The sequence below is a fragment of the Nematolebias whitei genome, chromosome 1, assembly GCF_014905685.2.
Source record: "Nematolebias whitei isolate Nwh7 chromosome 1, NemWhi1, whole genome shotgun sequence".
Taxonomy (NCBI): domain Eukaryota; kingdom Metazoa; phylum Chordata; class Actinopteri; order Cyprinodontiformes; family Rivulidae; genus Nematolebias; species Nematolebias whitei.
Window position 1 is genome coordinate 41,481,497 of NC_056498.1, and position 12,764 is coordinate 41,494,260.

General features: G+C 45.7%; 2 protein-coding genes across 2 annotated transcripts in view; one reads left to right on the plus strand and one right to left on the minus strand.

The window, feature by feature from the left end:
- Positions 1-267: 267 nt before the first annotated feature.
- abcg2a (ATP-binding cassette, sub-family G (WHITE), member 2a) overlaps positions 268-12,764 on the minus strand; it is a 16,612-nt gene continuing 4,115 nt past the window's right edge. Inside the window, exons 2-15 of the mRNA XM_037682256.1 lie at positions 12,563-12,715; positions 10,831-10,988; positions 9,068-9,170; positions 8,937-8,985; positions 8,765-8,857; positions 4,546-4,656; positions 4,263-4,408; positions 3,381-3,463; positions 3,110-3,199; positions 2,818-2,942; positions 2,204-2,358; positions 1,879-1,968; positions 1,728-1,804; positions 268-429 (exon numbers count right to left, since the gene is read on the minus strand). Of these exons, the coding sequence (XP_037538184.1) occupies positions 282-429; positions 1,728-1,804; positions 1,879-1,968; positions 2,204-2,358; positions 2,818-2,942; positions 3,110-3,199; positions 3,381-3,463; positions 4,263-4,408; positions 4,546-4,656; positions 8,765-8,857; positions 8,937-8,985; positions 9,068-9,170; positions 10,831-10,988; positions 12,563-12,715 (1,581 nt within the window). The 3' untranslated portion in view covers positions 268-281. The remainder of the gene's footprint in view (positions 430-1,727; positions 1,805-1,878; positions 1,969-2,203; positions 2,359-2,817; positions 2,943-3,109; positions 3,200-3,380; positions 3,464-4,262; positions 4,409-4,545; positions 4,657-8,764; positions 8,858-8,936; positions 8,986-9,067; positions 9,171-10,830; positions 10,989-12,562; positions 12,716-12,764) is intronic.
- Positions 7,013-8,530, plus strand: LOC119410411 (tripartite motif-containing protein 16-like). The gene has a single exon (XM_037677326.1). It carries the CDS (start codon positions 7,025-7,027, stop codon positions 8,528-8,530), a length of 1,506 nt encoding a protein of 501 aa, XP_037533254.1. The 5' UTR covers positions 7,013-7,024.

Here is a 12,764-nt window from a genome sequence, read left to right on the forward strand (position 1 = left end):
TTAGAGTTTTGTTTTTAGGATGAAAACATTCAGAACACAAAATCATTGTTTTATTTTATACAAAAAAACATTTTAAATATAAAAGGATGATACAATAAAGTGCAAACACTGAAATCTGTTCGAATTATTAATGCAGTGTGTTAATGAGGAGTGAACAAGTGATTTGTTATAAATGTAATTTTACAAACAGCTTCCTGTTGAATCGACTCATCGTGGATCAGCTGTTAAATAAAACATTTAATCTGTAAAAAGATGAACTTCGGCTGCAGAGTTCGAGGATTTCAGGTGAACTTCTTGATGAAGCGCAGTTTGAGGTACGCGATGGAGAGGAAGCAGAAGATCATGATGATCAGAGCCAGGTGGTTCTGCCACAGACCCCAGGTGGAGTAATCGATGCCCTGCTTCTCCAGGTACGCCTCCCCCGTGCACCTGGACGCAAGATCAGACATCTGTTATCTGAGCCAGAACCAGGGAGCGGACCACGAGGGTCCGTTTCAAATTTCAGCTCAGTGTAAAACTGAGTTATCTCTGTGTTTAAGATTGATCAGCTGTGGCTGCCATCTTGAATCAGGTTGATCCTGAAAGTAACAAAATAATGCATTTTATTTAAAAAGCTATTGTCAGACACTCAAGGACAAGGTACAGCTAAAATCCACCAAAGAGCAGAAAATAAACATTAAAATAGAAAGTACACCTGAGTAAATTAAGATGGACAGCTAATCCTGAGAATTAGTTTTGAACCGTGAGAGGTGATGTTTCATAGTTCAGAAGCTCGTGAGGTCCAGAGTCGAGCAGAGCGGCTGAAAGCTCCTCGTGGTGGTGAGGCGGGCAGAAGGTACAGAGACGTGGAGGGAGGAGGCAGATCTGATGGTGCGGGAGGGGATGGAGATCTCCAGAAGGTCAGATAAATATGGAGGGACGAGACCGTGGATGTCTTTAAAAGTGTAAAGAAGAATTATGACGATGTGAAATTTCACCTGTAGCCAGTGACGCTGCAGGACAGGAGTGACACAGGAGGTTTGGGTCGTGACACGAGCAGCAGAGTTCTGAACCATCTGTAACTTATGAAGGGATTTAATGGGGAGGCCAAAAAGAATTGAGAAGAATAAGAGAATTACAATCAATCTGGGGGTGTCATGGCTTGGAATGAAGGATGAGAGAAGGACGGGACGGTGGAAATAATCCGACCGAGTGGCATCATTGATCTGGGACGTGAAGTAAAACGAGCTGCTGAGGATGACGCCCAGACTCGACTTGAGGGGAGGGTTAAATCACTGAGATAAGTGGGAGGAGAGAGCGTTCATATTTGGAAAGAGTGCTGTTGGTACAAGGATGAGTTCGGTTTTATCACAGTTCAATGCGAGAAAATTGTAGGAAAAGCATTTTGAGCTCACTGAGACAATCAGTGAGGGTGGAGGGTGGGAACATGTAATTAGGTTGGTAGACAAGTAGACATGGGTGTCATCTCTGAACCAGTGAAAAAGGATGCCAGATTCATGGAAAATATGACTTGGAGGAAGAAGGCAAGTAATGAAGAGGAGGGACCCAAGGACAGAACCTTGGGGCACACCAGTAGAAATAAGGGAAGACTGAGAACGTAAATATTGAAGTTGTATGAACCGAGTACGACCAGAGAGGTAAGATTTGAACCAGTCAAGGGGAGTACCAGAGATCCAGAACCGAATCCTTCCAGACATTTATGAGAACTTGTGTTTTGTGTTTCTTACGAGATAACTGGAGGGATGATGGTGCCGTTCAGCCCTGAACAGAAGTTCAGCCCCGTGAACTCGTTAATCTGCAAAGCCTAAAAAAAGCATAACAATCAGCTTGAATGATGTACAGCTTTTAAAAATCTGAATTCCACAGTTTTGTACTTACGCTTAACCCATATCTGGGTATGCTGAAGAATTTTAACCAGCTGAGCCAGCTGACGATGGAGGAAACGTTCACCAGCAGGCCTGCAAAGATCTGCAGAAGAAAGACGAGTTGGTGAGATATTTATCTGCTCGTCTTATTGTCCGAGCTCCTTTAAATAAAACGTGATAAAACATTTGTACAACAGAATTCTCCATACGGAGTCTTAAGATGAAAATAGTTTTCTTTAGTTTCTGTGAAGTTCAATGTGGGGAAAGAACTGAAGTTGGTGGAAAAGCTTCAGCTGCTTGTTTTTCCACTGGCAGCTCTGCACCTTGTGTTGACCTACCATCATGAAGACGAAGGAGATGGTCATGTAGATGTTGGCGATGGCCACCACCGTCTGGTCGGCTGAGATGGCCATGACCATGGAGGTGGCTGTGTAGGCCACCAGAGCCACGGTGAACATGAAGGTGAAGAAGGCCTCTACCGTGAACTTCAGACCTGCAGGAAAAACATCAAATCCGTTCATCAGGTACAGAATTTATTTTTTCTTCTCCAGTGAATTAACTCGCACGAAGACTTGATCGTTTTTACGCTGGATGTTCTTCCTGACGCAACCACAGACACCGAGCTACCACAGCCCTCTGAGAGGAGCTGAGAACTTCCATCTAGGAAACCGGCGACCTTCCATTCACAGGCCCACCTTCTCTAACCTCTTCACCACCACTCCCCCTAAACGAAGGTGAGGGTAGGAACATAAACAGAGAGCTTCTCCTTGCAGCTCGGCTCCCTCTTCACCTCAACGGACCGGCACAGAGAAGATTGAGGAAGCTGCGCCGATCCATCTGTTCCCACGTCCTTTTCTTCCCTCGCTTGTGACTAAACCCCAAAATAATCCTGTTACGAAATATCAAGCTACAACAAACTGAATTATTTAGAATTAAACTGCATTTTACCCACCGATCATGAAGTAGGCGACGCAGGAGAAGATGATGGCAGGGATGGTCCTCAGCGTGATGATGTCAGACAGGATCTTGCACAGGAAGTAGACGGACACTCTGTAGTAACCGCTGATGTATTCATGACTGCAGAAGAAAAGGTCCATCATCTCTGAGCAGATGGTGAGCACTCAAGGTTCAGGGGGCGGTTCTTACAGTAGGCCCAAACTAACTTGACCTTTGACCTCTTACAGTGGTCTGATTTGGTGATCGGTAAATTTCAGATTTCAGGTGTGTTCTTGTGTCAGACCTACGTGAAGAGCTTCCTCTCAGTGATGAAGAGTTCTGCAGCCGACAACGAGCCGAAACACTGATTCGTAACGATGAAGAAGAGACAACCGAGCCTGAAAACAACAAACCGGACGGTTCCATTATGACAACAGCGATCAGTAACTGGTGCCACCAGCACCACAGCGAAACCACCCCAGGTGTCTCAGAACACGAGCGCACGATGTGGCGCAGCTCAAAGGGTTGAACGTGGTCATCAATCCAGACGACTGGGCCTGAAACTGTCCGGTGCACTACCTGTTCTGAATGCCGTTCTCATCCTCTTTGATTTCAAAGAAAAGGGCTCCGACAATCAGAGCGAGGAAGATCGTCACGACCACCTGAGCACAGAAACACAAACCCAGAGGGAACCAGTCAACGAAACGGCTTCTGAGAAATACGGAAACATTTTAAAGTACCGCGCTTTCCAGACTATAAGTCACATCTTTTTGCATAAATTAGAAAGTCCTGCGACTTAAAGTCCAACGCGACTAATTTATGTTTTTCTTCCATATTTATAACAGTTTTTGACGGATCTGACGATTTCGTTCATTCTGACTGAAAATATTGAACACTACCATTTTCATCCACCAGAGGGCACTTGACCGATACGGCAAGCCAACAGTCTCATTAATAGGTAAAAGTGGCTATTAATGAGACACTTGGCTTGCCATACCAAGCCACCTTCATGTCGCTCCGGAACTCCTGGAGCTGCGTTTCACCGCGCCGCCCCGGTGAAACGCAGCTGATTTGACCAGTAAAGTGCATTTATTAAGGAAAAGTTCAACTGGGACACACCTTTACTATAATGTCGAGCAGACAAATAATTGTTTTTAAGTGTTAATCTTGTTAAATTCTTGTTAAAGTCCTCCCGTGCACACTCCCGCAGCCGCCATTTGGCAACCATTTGATTTTTGGCACAACACCGGTGCACGTTTCCAGGTCGTCAGTGGTGACGCGTAATAGACGCGACTTATTTATGATTATTTCCACTTTATTAGACATTTTTGAACTGAAGCGGCAGAAAGTACGGTAATAACTTCCCTGATAAAAGAATAAAAAATGAAAAGCTCAACCCATGAACGCCGCAGGTTAAAGTTTGTTTAAAGGAGAAACAGACGAGGTTAACCGTGCTTCTACCTGGGCGATGGAGGTCTGAGGGTTGAGGATGAGGTTGCGGAACGTCCTCTTGAGAACCCATCTGAACTGGGTCAGGAAACCAGTGTTGTAGGTGATGGTTCTGGAAGGAGAAAACTTGGTCGTCTGCTTTCCCTCAACGATTCTTTCTAAGAAACAAAAAGGTGAAAGAAGTTAACATCAAAACTTTTGAACGTGTTTGTCGTCTCTTCATAAACGTTTTATCTCTCAGGGTTTTTGTGGCTCACTGGATGTTAACGGTGCATCTATTCAACATGGTACCTACCCAGCTCCTCTTTTGTTTGTTTGAAGTATTGACAACTTCTGTACTCTTCCACCAGTTTGTCCTCGATTCCCCTTCTAGACTTTGTCACAGAATCCAAGTCCTGAGCTGAATCTGCTCGCAGAAGAAGAAAACAAGTCTCAGTGCAGGTCTGGAAATTATCGTTGCTCTGAAAACACAAACTGAGGCCAAGATTCAGTTGATCGACTTCTGTAGATTCCCATGAAACTGAACCTCAGGTTTACTTTCCAGGTCTTTAGGAGGTACAGGCATTTCTAAAGGAACTGGAATTATATTTTATTCATCCTAGATTTGTCCTGAAGCATCCGTGCAACAAACGTTCCTTGCGAGATATCTGAAAGATATGTTCACCAGACCCTCCCCCCAAATGACTGAACACATCTTATTCCAAACTTCTGGAGGAACCTCATTTTTACTGCTTGTATTTGTGGAACGTACAGTTTTATTTGCTGTGCTAATATTCAGTTTAAGCCTTTAACTGGACATGTATCTACAGCTGGAGTCTGCCTGATGAAGCCAGAAGAAGCACATTGTCTGTAAACAGTAAAAATGCATTTTAAAGCCGTCTCCGCCCGTGGCTGCATCCAGCAGTTCTTCCCCAGATGAGTCCAACATTCAGTGGAAACATGTTGGACTTGGTGATTCAAACCAAGTTCCTACTCTTTGTGTACTGGGACCAACTGGTCCAATAAAACCTTCAAGGACACCACAAGGGACAGTTGTAAGTCTTGTCCAAGTCAAGTAAACACAGAAACTGACCACAGTTTGGTACAGACTCTCCCAGAGATGCTGGGAAGTGTGACCCATTTGGAGTCGGAGCCTACCTTCACAAAGAAGGACCACTTAGGACTTGACATTTTACAGGGAATGCCCTCGACATCTACTGCATTAAACAGGTGTATATCAAGAACAGCCAACAACAAATGGGACCTTCAGTAGCCCAGGATGAATCTCGTGCACCCCTGGACTTCTGCCCCTGCCGAGTTGTCCACAATGTCCACACTCCAGTCCCAGATCCCTCCAGAGTCCAGAGTGTACCTGGACCACAGAGCAGGTGTTCTGTCTTTCTACAGCATCTCTGAAACCAGGGCTCTCCTCCACAGAGTCCAGACCAGATCTTAATTTGAGCTGGATCCTGCTGGAACAGGATCCAGGAGCTCTTATTTTGACAGGGTGGATCCGGTAACACTCAGGCTCACTAATAATAAAGTTATGAACAAATTTGACTGCCTTGAACAAATAAAACCTACACTGGATATGTAAACTGAAAATAATTACATAAACACTAATTTTAAACACAACAGCCATTTACGTACTTCCTAACATCATATCAGAGCTGCTCCTTCAAGTAAGCATTTCCACTTCTACTATTAAAAAAATCTCTGCCCCATAAAGTTCAGTCATGGGAAATCTAATTAAAAATACAAAAATATAATTAAACAGCACAACTAAACTGCAAATCAGTTTGACAGTTTAAGTGGGTCATTAATATTTTTTAAATTATTTATTAAAAATATGAAATGTTTGATAGTAATCATGTTACGTACATCACGTATCAAAACAACGGCACCAATTTGTCAAAATAACAGCGATCAAAATGTGGAAAAGAGTCCAATTTACTTTCATTTTTAAAAGTCTTCTCATTGTTCAACCAAACAACGGAGAATTGAAGCACATGGAGGCAGTGGTGATGGAGCATGTGGAGTGGTGTGGGTGAGAGCCGAGCTAACCAAGATGTCATACCCGGGCAGGAACCCACAGCCAGCCGTCATGAACAGCCGGAGGAGGAGCCTGGAGGTTTCACATGCTGAGGAGGACACCATTGATGAGGACAGGGAATTCAGAGGAGAAGAGTCAGGCTCAGAACCGTCAAGTGAGGGACGCCCAACAATCGGGACAGCTGCCCAGTTCAAGGTGGTGGGGGGAGGGGCAGTTAGGATACTTGAGAGAAATGGAGCGTGCTCTATTCACACAAGGAGAGCTGTTGGTCAGGTTACTTCTTGTTGCTCTCTAAAATAGTTATTGAATCAAGTGTTTACAAATGTAGGTGAACGTAGATGTTTAACAATCCGTTAAAATGCACAAGACTGCAGGAAATGGCATATACTTTATTCAAAATTTCCTGGAAGACACCCAGACCCCCCCCCCCACACACACACACACACACACACACACACACACACACACTTGCATTCCAGCATCATTGGTTTACAAATCAAGCACTGGTGAAAAATGAAGAAAGTCTCTAATGCAGATTCAAATATATGATTTAAACCTGCCCTGTGTCTTTAACAGATCCGCTCTGACGGGTTACTTCCTGGTTCTTTCCCTTTAACAGATCTGACGGCTCAACTCCAGGAAGTAAAAATGAAAGAAAAGAAAACAGGTTTGGCCTCTTGTGTAACGTATTTAGACTGGTTGTCGGTTCTTTAGAGGTGAAACGTTGCAGCAAGAAAACCAAATGGATCCTGTAAAGTTCTCCTGTTCCATCTGTTTGGATCTCCTGAAGGATCCGGTGACCATTCCCTGTGGACACAGCTACTGTCTGAGATGTATCAAAGAACACTGGGATGGAGAGGATCAGAGGAGACTCTGTAGCTGCCCTCAGTGCAGGAAGGACTTCATACCGAGGCCTGTCCTGGTGAGGAACATCACGTTAGCAGAGCTGGTGGAGGAGCTGAAGAAGACTGGACTCCAAGGAGCTTCGGCTGGACCTGAGCTGGTGGAGCCCTCCAAGAAGCTCCAGGAGAACATCTGCCCTCTTCATGATGAGGTGATGAAGATCTTCTGTCGTACTGATCAGAAGTTAATCTGTTATCTCTGCTTGATGGATGAACATCAAGGACATGAAACCGTCTCAGCTGCAGCAGAAAGAGCTGAGAAGCAGAAGGAGCTCGAGGCGAGTCGACAACAAATCCAGCAGAGAATCCAGGACCAAGAGAAAGATGTGAAGCTGCTCCAGGAGGAGGTGGAGGCCATCAATGTCTCTGCTGATCAAACAGTGGAGGACAGTGAGAAGATCTTCACTCAGCTGATCCGTCTCGTCCAGAAGAGAAGCTCTGAAGTGAAGCAGCAGATCAGATCCCAGCAGGAAACTGAAGTGAGTCGAGTCTTGGAGCTTCAGGAGAAGCTGGAGCAGGAGATCACTGAGCTGAAGAGGAAAGTTGCCGAGCTGGAGCAGCTCTCACACACAGAGGACCACAACCAGTTTCTCCACAACTACCAGTCGGTGTCAGCACTGGGTGAGTCTCCACACTCATCCAGCATCAAGGTTCATCCTCGGAGATACTTTGAGGACGTCACAGCAGCTGTGGAGGAGCTCAGAGACAAACTCCAGGATGTCCTGAGGGACACGTGGACAAACATCTCACTGGCAATCACTGATGTGGACGTTTTGCTGCCTGAACCAGAACCAAAGAGCAGAGATGAGTTCCTGAAATATTCTAGAGGAATCACTCTGGATCCAAACTCAGCGCACAGACGTCTGGTTTTATCTGAGGAGAACAGAAGAGCAACATCAGTGGAAGAACTTCTGTCTCATCCTGATCATCCAGACAGGTTCACTGAATGGTGGCAGGTTCTGAGCAGAGAGAGTCTGACTGGGCGGTGTTACTGGGAGGTGGAGTGGAGCGGGGAAGGGATTTTTGTAGCAGTCGCTTACAAGGACATGAGAAGACCAGGAGGTTCATGTGAATGTGGATTTGGATCTAATGACACATCCTGGGCCTTACATTGTGGAACTCACAGTTATGGACTTTGGAACAACTCCATCCACACTCCAGTCTCTGGTCCTGGCTCCTCCAGGGTCGGGGTGTACCTGGACCACAGGGCCGGTGTTCTGTCCTTCTACAGCGTCTCTGGAACCATGACTCTCCTCCACAGAGTCCAGACCACGTTCACTCAGCCGCTCCACGCCGGAGTCCGGGTTTTTAATGGATCTTGTGCCGAGTTCGTTAAACTGGAATGATGTAAATATACTTGGAGCCCTGCTGGTTAGAGTGGGATTTGTTTTCCAGTTCCTTATTGTTGGACAATCTCTGCTGCTGCTCAGGGTTCTTTTATTTTATGTGTCCGAGTAGTTTTGTTCGACTTCTTCCTTTGATTTCATCCATGACAACGTCGAGAATGATGATGAACCCATAATATAAATTAAACATTTTTACTTGCATTACTTCGAGCTCCTCTTGTTGTTCACACCCACCTTCTCCCTGCAGGCTGCTGAGGGCGGTTGAGTCTCCGTTGATGACGTCCAGGAAGAAGTCAGCGGGGTTGTTGTGAGCCTCGCAGGTGTATCCTGGGAAACAACGCAGCTCCCAGAGTTCAGAACGTCCTGCTGCACCAGATCGCTCTGAGTATTTGAGTCATGATCTTACCGATGTCAGAGAAATAGTCCAGCGCCCTCTGTGCCGGGCCGTGGTAAACCTGAAGGGTTTGGAAAGCGCAGATACATCGTTATTTATTCAGGTTCTGATGAGCCACTTTGACAAACGGCCGCTGTGGAGACCTGTTTGCCGTTGACGAGCAGGGTGAGGCTGTCGAACAGGCGGTAGATGGTGTATCTGGGCTGGTGGATGGACAGGATGATGGTGCGACCGTGGTTCGACATCCTACAGAAACACTGGTTCAGTTTAAAACGCTCAAAATCAAACGTCATTTCCCCAAATGGGTTATTTTGTGTATCAAGTATTTATTCAGGAACATTTATTAATTTCATTTTAGAGGTTTTAATTTGTTGAAATCTCGACTGGGGGAGCGGTGGTGCAGAGGCTAGAGAAGGTGCGCCTCTGATCGGAAGGACACCGGTTCAACTCCCCATACAGACCCACACCTGCCTCCACCCTCATTTGCTCCACTCTGAGCCCTTGAGCAAGGCCCTTAACCCCCAACGAGTTCGTTCGCTGTGGCGACTCCTGAGGAAGGAGCAGCCGAAAGAAGAAGAAACATCTCTTGAAAACTCGACTTGTCCTTTGAGGCGTTCACGAATTCTACATCCCAAAATATTCTTACAAGCGTTTTTTTTTTTAATTCTGAGCCACTTTATTTTGGGTCAAAGAAGAGAATCAGAAAGAACTTCTAATTTTAACATTGTTCCTCTGAAACTGACCCAGTATCTGTGAACAGGCAGCGCAGCTTAAAACTAGGTTAGCCGAAGGTCGACATTTACTTTCAGCTGCAAATTCATCAGTTTGCTGGTCGACTGGTTCGTCTGGTGGACGACTGGTTGGTGAATGGACTGTACTTCTAAAGCACCTTACCAAGAATCATCAGAGCTTTAGATCACTTTCATACACTGATGGGACACAGCAGAGACAATGAGGGGTTCAGGGGACACTTCCGCATGTGACTGCTGGTGGAATTGAACCCCCAACTCTCCCACTGGAGTACGACTCCTCTAACCACTCGGACACGGCCGCCCGAGCACGAGCCCCGTTCTGTGTAAGCGCTCGCAGATCGATGAACGCGACAGTTTTCGGGATACGATAGCCGAGCTCCGTTTCAATGAACGTTTTGACTCAAAGATGGCGGCTGCCACGGGTCCGGGACTTTCCCCTGGATGATTAATTTGGGCTCCTGGACAATAACTGATCTGCAGGACAGTTAATCTGACAGAAGACTATTCAGTCTGCAAAACGATTAATCCACCTGCAGGACAATAAACTGGTATAACACAAGAATAATCCGTCTGCCAGTCAAATAACTGTTTTGTTTTCAGGACAATTTATTGGTCGGCCGGGCGTTCAGTGCGTCTTTGTTTTAAACTGGTACATTTGGGTTTTTGCTCCATCACAAGCAATTAAAGGCCATATTTCTAAATATAGATACACAAACCTATTTTAATCTGACATTTCTAATAACTCGCACAGTAAATATTGAAATAAAGTTTTATTGTCCCTACAATGAATTCTCATCGTCAGAAAATCTCTTTTTGAAGTGAAATTAAAAATAAAACTTGGTTTCTCACATGAAGAATTGAATAATCCGATAGATCAGGACATTTGTATTCTAATGTTGCTGGATTTGTAACTTTTTGACATCCGTGATTCAAATCTTATGACTCCAGTTCGTTAGAGATGATCACCTGTTGCATAGTTCAAGTTAAATCCTCCTGAACAGGTACAACTCTTCCTGCTGACATGAATTCAAACCTGCGACGTCTAAAACATTGTTGCGATATAAAAATGAAACGAGAGTTTTGATCTTAGATCTTGTGTGGTGTCTTGTAGAGACATGTCTGCAGATGGACCGTAGAAACGGGTCATAATTCACCTCTTGAGCAGCAGCAGCACAGAGTTGGCGGTGCTGGCGTCGAGTCCCGTGGTGGGTTCGTCCAGGAAGAGGACGGGCGGGTCGATGATCAGCTCCATGCCAATATTCGTCCTCTTCCTCTCGCCACCAGAGATCCCTCGAATCAGCTGAGTGCCCACCTGGAAGGACGCCACAATGCTCCAATTATTATTAATTATTATTATTATTACTGGGGGCATAACTGTCCATAGCCTCCCTGGTGAGGTCTATTCAGGGGTACTGGAGAAGCGAGTCAGATCGTTGGTTGAACCTCAGATCCAGGATGAACACTGTGGGTTCTGTCTTTGCTGTGGAACACTGGATCAGCTCTTTCACTAGGTTCATCGAGGGGTCATGGGAGTTTCCCCGTCCAGTCTATGCGTTTTGTGGACTTGGAGAAGGCTTTCGACCGTGTTCCTCGAGGTACACAGTGGGGGGTGCTACGTGAGTAGGGGATTGGAGGCCTGTTGCTACGGAATGTTCGGTCCCTGTACGGTCGGTGCGAGACTTTGGTTTGCATTGCCAGTAGTAAGTCTGACCTCGTCAGGGTGGGAGTTGGACTCCAGGGCTGCCCGTTGTCACCGATTCTGTTCAGAACTTTTATGGACTGAATTTCTCGGTGCAGCCAGGGTTTCCGATTCGGTGGCCTCAGGATTTCATCTCTGCTCTTTGCAGATGATGTGGTCCTGTTGGCGTCTTCGTGCCGTGATCTCCAGCTCTCACTGGAGCGGTTCGCAGTCGAGTGTGAAGCAGCTGGGATGAGAACCGGCACCTCCAAATCTGAGGCCGTGGTCCTCAGTCAGATTGTTCTCTTCAGGTCGAGGTTCTGCCTCAAGTGGAGGAGTTCAAGTATCTCAGGGTTTTGTTCACAAGTGAAGAACGGAGCGTGAGATTAACAGATGGATTGATGCAGCATCTACAGTATTGTGGACTCTGTGCTGGTCCGTTGTGGTGAAGAGGGAGCTGAGCTGTAAGGCAAAGCTCTCTGTTTACTGGTCGGTCTACGTTCCTCCCCTCACCTCTGGTCATGAACTCTGGTAGAGACTGAAAGAATGAGATCATATAGATACGGGCGGTTGACACGAGTTTCCTCTGCAGGGTAGCTGGACTCAAACATGCTTTTGTGGCTTACAGGGTATTTTTTGGGACTGATTAGCACCGTTTTTGAGCTTATTAGCAATTATTGTGGGGCTTAATAACCATTTTTGGGTTCAGTTAAGATGTTCTTTGGCTCATAAGCGATGCTTTGTTCACATTAGCGTTCTCATTTTTGAGGCTCATCAGGGAGGGGTTTTTTTGGTGGGGGGCTCGTTATAAATGTTTTTTTGGGACTTGTTAGCTTTTAAGGGATACATTTTGAGTTACCATGTGTTTGTTATGACTTATTAATATCCATTAGTTTTTGGCCTTTGCTCAATATTCGGGACGCTGGTCTTTGTTGTTGTTTTTTTCTGGACCAGAACCTGAAAAGCTTGGGAACAACTTCTTTACTTTATTACATCCAGTTTACTTTCTCCTTCCTGTTCTACTTTGTTTTTAGTACCTGCGCTTAATTTCTTCTATTTTATTCTCTATTTTAGTTTCTAAGAAGCTCCATTGATTCGGCCGTACTCTTCTGAGTTTTGGTTCAATTCTTTTTGTTCTCCACTCTTTAATGGCGCCAGATCTTTCTATTCGTTTAGTGTTGACTATGTTCTGAGTTTTCCTTCCTCACCTTGGAGTCTGCCACTCGTCCCAGTCCCAGTTCCTGGATCAGCTTGGTGACCTTCTGGTCTTTCTCCTGCTGAGTGATGGTCGACGGGAGACGCAGCGCCGCCGAGAAGGTCAAGTTTTCTCTGACGGTCAGAGTTCCCATCACCACATCGTCCTGCAGACCGGGAACCACAGCTATCAAAAACTAAACACCCGCCTCACAT